This window comes from Mizuhopecten yessoensis, unplaced genomic scaffold (assembly GCF_002113885.1).
Source record: "Mizuhopecten yessoensis strain PY_sf001 unplaced genomic scaffold, ASM211388v2 scaffold6967, whole genome shotgun sequence".
Taxonomy (NCBI): Eukaryota; Metazoa; Mollusca; class Bivalvia; order Pectinida; family Pectinidae; genus Mizuhopecten; species Mizuhopecten yessoensis.
The window spans coordinates 228,987-236,471 of NW_018406814.1; the positions used below are offsets into that span (position 1 = coordinate 228,987).

General features: G+C 36.8%; 1 protein-coding gene across 1 annotated transcript in view; it reads left to right on the forward strand.

The window, feature by feature from the left end:
• LOC110452884 (mechanosensory protein 2-like) overlaps window positions 1-6,787 on the forward strand; it is a 31,883-nt gene extending 25,096 nt beyond the window's left edge. The window contains exons 3-8 of the mRNA XM_021501604.1: window positions 465-537; window positions 788-870; window positions 2,062-2,265; window positions 2,970-3,025; window positions 3,331-3,409; window positions 4,324-6,787. Of these exons, the coding sequence (XP_021357279.1) occupies window positions 465-537; window positions 788-870; window positions 2,062-2,265; window positions 2,970-3,025; window positions 3,331-3,409; window positions 4,324-4,512 (684 nt within the window). The 3' untranslated portion in view covers window positions 4,513-6,787. The remainder of the gene's footprint in view (window positions 1-464; window positions 538-787; window positions 871-2,061; window positions 2,266-2,969; window positions 3,026-3,330; window positions 3,410-4,323) is intronic.
• Window positions 6,788-7,485: the final 698 nt, after the last annotated feature.

The window sequence follows — 7,485 nt, forward strand, 5'->3', positions numbered from 1 at the left end:
ATAACACTTACATATGACAGTATGACACATGTGACAGAATGACACTTACATGTGACAGTATGACACATGTGACAGAAAGACACTTACATGTGACGGTATAACACTTACATATGACAGTATGACACATGTGACAGTATACCACTTACATATGACAGTATGACACATGTAACAGAATGACACTTACATATGACAGTATGACACATGTCACAGAATGACATTTACATGTGACAGTGTGACACATGTGACAGAATGACACTTACATATGACAGTATGACACAAACATGTGACAGTACGATACTAACCTTTAGCAGCAAAAGTCATTGTAAGAATCTACTGGAAGAAGTTTTGTCGTTATCAGTTGAGGAAAGTCATATGTTTTAGTTACTGAAGTGATGTTAAATATGATCTTGTAAAGGAGTAAGTCATGGCATGAGCTTAATCAAATAAATAATCATATGTTCCAGGTGGTGCAGGAATATGAGAGAGCTGTCATCTTCAGACTCGGTCGAGTGGTGTCTGGCGGAGCCAAGGGGCCAGGTATGTCATTCTGTTTATTATAGAGAAATGTCCAGCAAACAGATACACAGAAGCGGCTTTGCAGCCCAATATGTTATTTGTCTGGCTGGCTTTTAAGATTTTGTGAAAAACAAAACATTTGTACATTCATCTGTATGACTTCTAGGAATGACATTTCATGGTTATATATATAAAACATTCTTTGCCTTAATTGAAATGGGGACAGTAAAGCGAGGAACAATTACATTACATTGTGTGGATTTTGTTTTAGGTCTTTTCTTCGTGTACCCATGTATTGATGAGTTCAAGAAAGTGGACATGAGAACCATAGCTTTTGATGTGCCTCCACAGGAAGTAAGTTATATAATTATTACTGTAGCATCTGAGGTTTTCCCAGAAGAATTAAGTTATATAATTATTACTGTAGCATCTGAGGTTTTCCCAGAAGAATTAAGTTATATAATTATTACTGTAGCATCTGAGGTTTTCCCAGAAGAATTAAGTTATATAATTATTACTGTAGCATCTGAGGTTTTCCCAGAAGAATTAAGTTATATAATTATTACTGTAGCATCTGAGGTTTTCCCAGAAGAATTAAGTTATATAATTATTACTGTAGCATCTGAGGTTTTCCCAGAAGAATTAAGTTATATAATTATTACTGTAGCATCTGAGGTTTTCCCAGAAGAATTAAGTTATATAATTATTACTGTAGCATCTGAGGTTTTCCCAGAAGAATTAAGTTATATAATTATTACTGTAGCATCTGAGGTTTTCCCAGAAGAATTAAGTTATATAATTATTACTGTAGCATCTGAGGTTTTCCCAGAAGAATTAAGTTATATAATTATTACTGTAGCATCTGAGGTTTTCCCAGAAGAATTAAGTTATATAATTATTACTGTAGCATCTGAGGTTTTCCCAGAAGAATTAAGTTATATAATTATTACTGTAGCATCTGAGGTTTTCCCAGAAGAATTAAGTTATATAATTATTACTGTAGCATCTGAGGTTTTCCCAGAAGAATTAAGTTATATAATAATTACTGTAGCATCTGAGGTTTTCCCAGAAGAATTAAGTTACTTCAGGTGATTTTAGCCTCCACAAGGTTATTGATAAACATGGTCAACTACAGACCAGGATGATGGGCTTGCCCTGTGTTTGTAACAGCTACAGAGTTAACTCTCGCTCTGTCTGCAGATAACCTGAGGGTAATGACCCTCATTCTTGACAACTAGAGAGTTGACATCACCCTGTCTGACGATGGAAGAATTTGTCATTTCTCTGTGAACAGAGCTTATATGTCTTTGTGATAAATGCTTATTTGTATTAAGTTAATCGCTGAGAATTACAACAAATGATAAGCTTTGATTACTCGGAGGTTAATATATCCATTGAAATGCATTGATACAATAGTACCTATATCAAACAATGATTTTTTTGTTAAACATTTACCAGTTATTCAATTTTTGCAGGAAAAACTGCATGCTTTAGATATTTTTGAATGCTGAAGATATTGACCTGGTATTTATTTGTATTTGACAGATTTTGTCGAAGGATTCGGTTACCGTGTCCGTGGATGCTGTAATCTACTGTAACATCTTTGACGCTGTCATGTCCGTGTGTAACGTTGAGGACGCCTTCCAGTCCACTAAGTTACTGGCGTCCACCACCCTGAGGAACGTCCTCGGCACTAAGAACATGTCCGAGATGCTGACGGACAGAGATGCTATTTCCTTTCAGATGAAGGTAAAGAGTTTGTAAGAATTCATGATTTTGTAACTCATAGATTTTTTGTGAATACATAAAATATAAGTATTTTTGTAATTAGGGTTCAAACCTCCATGTCGTTGGTGTGAAATATAAACTTTATTGATTTTACAACAATTATGAAACTAGTTATTTCAACGTATATTAATCACTCTTGTTGGCCCGAATGTTAGCGCGCGGGGGGTCTTAGTGTGGGAGGAAACCGGAGTACCCGGACAAAACCCAAGTGGTCGGGCTGGTGACCCTAAACCTTTTCACGTTCGATCGGGTAATTGAACCCCGCCCGCCTTGGTGAAAGACAAGTGCGCTTTCCACTGCACCATCTGTCCACCAATACATTGGTGTGAAAGTATCGGAAGCAGTATTTTGAGAAGACAGTGTTTAAAGCTGCCTTTACATTGTAAATGTCATGGGAATTGGACAGTGATGTGAACTTATTATTACATCAAGTATAAGTGATACAAATATTAACCTCATAATTTGTGACCAATCACATTCTTAATATTACCTTATATCATGGTTTATAAGGGAACTTTTGCTCAATATTTACACCGAAAATTTTTGCAAGTACTGTACTGCATCACTTAGACATGCTCATGTATGAATATAAACCTTTACTGATTCAACTTCATAAACTCAGGTCTACTGCAATGTAATATATTCGCTGTCTATTTTTTTTTTAGCAAATTCTGGACGAATCCACTGATCCCTGGGGAGTGAAGGTTGACCGTGTGGAAATGTAAGTAAAGAGAACATTGATTTGATAAAATGTAAAAAGTTGTTATCACCTTAATTTAATCGACTATGGAATTAATTTTCCAATTCTTTATTGGCTTTAGAAATTGATTGGCTTCAGTTCTGTTTTATTTAATGTCATGACGTTAATTGAAAAGTAAAAAACACAAAGCAAATGTCTTCTGATCCTTATACAAAGAATTCAGAATGAGTAATTGATTTTTAAGGCGCTAATATTTTGTGCTGAGTTTTAGTTTAAACAAAAAACTCCATGTTGCTGTTGTTACAATATACCATTCCTACTTATAGCAAAGATGTGCGCCTGCCTCATCAGTTACAAAGGGCAATGGCTGCTGAGGCTGAAGCATCCCGTGAGGCGAGAGCTAAGGTTTGTATTTATAATGCTTGGGGATGGGGTGGGGGGTACATCCCGTGAGGCGAGAGCTAAGGTTTGTATCTATAATGCTTGGGGATGGGGGGGTGGGGGTACATCCCGTGAGGCGAGAGCTAAGGTTGTATCTATAATGCTTGGGGGTGGGGGTAGGGGGTATATCCCGTGAGGCGAGAGCTAAGGTTTGTATCTATAATGCTTGGGGGTGGGGGGGGGGGGTACATCCCGTGAGGCGAGAGCTAAGGTTTGTATCTATAATGCTTGGGGATGGGGTGTGAGGGTGGGGTGAGGTGGGAGTACATCCCGTGAGGCGACAGCTCCATGTCTTCCATGCCATAACTTACATTATATCCATCAATGTATTTCGGTAGAAAAAAATGCATTTCCATTGTTGGGATCTATATAGTCTCATCACTGAATACTGAAGTAGTTTTCCTCTAAAAGGTAACTGAGAAATTAGTGTGAACTGGGGTAATTTATTGAATTTTACTGTGTAATTCTTTGTTTGAAAGGACAATTGTCTGAAAACACAAATGATATGTTAATCCCAGGGACGGGAGACCTGAACATATGATATGGTTAATCCCTGGGATGGGAGACTGAACATATGATATGGTTAATCCCAGGGATGGGAGACTGAAAATATGAAATGGGTAATCCCAGGGATGGGAGACCTGAACGTATGAAATGGTTAATCCCAGGGATGGGAGACCTGAACATATGAAATGGTTATATGAAATGGTTAATCCCAGGGATGGGAGACCTGAACATATGATATGGTTAATCCCAGGGATGGGAGACCTGAACGTTAATCCCAGGGATTGGAGACCTTAACATATGAACTCCATTTCAAGATACATTTAAAGCTGTTAATTGATATTGGTTTCACATCTAAAACTTACTTTCGACAGGTATTGGCTGCTGAAGGAGAACAAAAGGCATCTCGAGCCCTGAAGGAAGCGGCTGACATCTTGTCTGAGGCTCCGGCTGCTGTCCAGCTCCGTTACCTACAGACTCTCAACACCATCGCAGCCGAGAAAAACTCCACCATCATATTCCCTCTACCCATCGATCTCCTTCAGTCATTGGTCAAGAGATAAATGTTACCATGCCAATAAAATGGCTGTCTAGCGACTTAAGGAGAGTGATGAAGGAGACCAAAATAATGACATAGACTTATAGCCAGAGAGTCCAGACAAAAGCTTTTTTTAATTGAAAAAAACCCATCATGTTTTAATGTTTTTCAAGATGATGAAAATTATGATTTTACAAACTCATTGAAGTTTTTAAATACAAATTCATCTTTTCAGAATATAGCTTTAACAATGCTTTTAAAAATATAAACAATGTTGTAGAGAAAATGATATTTATTGGTGGAAAAGCACCTTAATTATGTCAAGTTGATATCAATATGAACTGTATATTTTGTAAGAGGTTAAAGGTTAATGTGATAAAGGTTTGAATTTGGACATTATCCAAATGACAGGTCATATGATTCTCCATACAATCGGGATATTCTAAGGAGGATATGCTTCAGTGGCAATTAGGAATTATAATACCCACGGCAGTAGCATGATATTCTATTTACTATTATTTTGGTAAACCAAGAGAATGAACCGTTCTCTCACGTCTCGCCATTGTGAAAAATATTTCTACATTCCTACTGTGATCAATCAAAATCAGGCATCTGGTTCAGATGTTCTCAGCCTGGGATTGAAACCTTATTTTCAGAGTTTTCTCTATTATATTGAACAAGGCCATTTAAATCATATTCTTCTTACCATGACAAGTTTATTTCATAGAAGGGTATAGAGCAGTACCTGTTTTATACAAACTGTGTATATACACTGTACCTATATATGTGTTTAGATGGATAACTTCAGTACCTATGGGGTTCTATCTAGGTTAGCACTACTCTGCTGCTTCAGTTATCATTTTAATTTTCTTTAAGTGTTTTCAAATACTGCCTAATGTTTAAAATGAACTTCCACAAATTTTGTATTTTTTTATCATAAATATTTGACTGATCGTGAAGTGCTATGGATATTTTTGGCAGACAAGACTAAGTTTAAATTTTGAGCCATCTGAAGCAGCAGATGATCACAGTGTGCTTTTATAGCATTGTACATAGTACTAGTAATGTACCTGTTTGTGAAACTAAATATTATATTTCTTTTGTGATGAAACCCAACAGATATTTTTCATAATTTATAAGAAATGTTGTAGTTTGGTATTTTGCTATGGTCAGTGATAGATAATTTAAGGTAACAAGGATTCTATTATGCAATGAGTCTAAATATCAGCACACCTGTATGAGCCCATCCAAGTCTTGGATTTTGTCCCAGTACATGGTTCAGGGATGTACAATTCTATATTTCGAGTACTAGCCTGCAGGCAGATTTTGCAAAGTTATTCTAGCCCAAAATGTATTTTCATAGTAATATTGAAAATGTTTACAAGCCTCCACATCACAGTTACTAGCCCCGGGCGTTGGGCCAGTTACTAGCCCCGGGCGTTGAGCTAGTGGAATTGTACCCCTGTAGTTGCACGGAGTCTATGTTGAAAACACCACAGTTGCCTTAAGAAATATTGCACTACATTTCTGTTTCCTTTGTAAAGGAGGTAAAATTTAAGTTGACATTCAAAATTATGAGAACAAGATTCCTTTGAAATGAATATGATTTCAAATATGAAACATGTTTTATTGCCAAAGAAATTCAAATGAAGAAGTTTCAATTTGTTGTTTTTATCGATATTTCACTTGCATATTCGAAGAATACGAGGGGGCTTACGTAGTTACCAAAGCATTGATGTCTAATCTGGTTAAAGTTTAAGGTGTATGTGTTGAAATTAACTGATGTAACTATTTGATATGAAGGTTCCATATGGTCCCCGCATTGATGCAATGCAGTCAAAATAAAAAAATATCTTCTTCAAAGTTTTGGGCATAACTAATTTTGGTGCAAGTTTCAAAATTTACTATTAATAGTATCATTCTGTATTTCTATTTAAGATTGCTGATATCTTGCGTGGAGGTTCCCAAGGAGTCATACATTGTTGCACGGAAGTCAAATCAGAACTCCACTTTTTGTTTTTAATATTCTTCGAACAGGCAAGCCATGTTGTTTTTCAACAGTGCCTGTCAAACATAACCTCCGTACAAATGTTGTTTATGTATTATCAAATCTTTTTCAAAGAATGATACAAGAACCTGATTTTCTGGTACATGTACATGTAAACACTGTATTTCTAGAAGTGTATCACATCAATGTAATTTGATCAGTACCTACATGTATATTGTTCTAATTATGTACTTGTAAATATATCACTGTAAGTACCTATCATTGTCAATAAAAGACAGGAAACTTGCAAAAGTTTAAGTGTGTTTAATCAAATTCGTTAGGGGATTGATGCTCATTCTGGTGACACATGGAATGTCAATCAAGCAATAATTTTTAGCTCACCTGGCCCAAAGGGCCGTGGTGCAACGTCCGTCCGTCCGTCCGTCTGTCGTCAATATTTTACTTCTTCTTAATAACCAAAAGGTCCAGGGTACTGATATTGGGCCTGTAGCATGCTGGGATGAAGGGCAACCAAATTTGTTCAAATGAATGACCTTGACCCACTTTCAAGGTCACATGGGTCAAATGTGTAAAAATCTTCAAACAACTTCTCCTCAATAACCAAAAGGCCAATGGTACTGATAATGGGCATGTAGCATGCTTGGATGAAGGACTGCCAAGTTTGTTCAAATGAATGACCTTGGCCCACTTTTAAGGTCACAGGGGTCAAATGTCTGAAAATCTTCACACGACTTCTCAATAACCAAAAAGCCAAGGGTACTGATATTGGGCATGTAGCATGCTTGGATGAAGGACTGCCAAGTTTGTTCAAATGAATGACCTTGACCCACTTTCAAGGTAGCAGGTTTCAAAAGTCTTAAAATCTTCAAACAACTTCTTCTCAATAACCAAAAGGCCCGGGGTACTGATATTGGGCCTGTAGCATGCTGGGATGAAGGGCTACCAAGTTTGTTCAAATGAATGACCTTGACCCACTTTCAAGGTCACTGG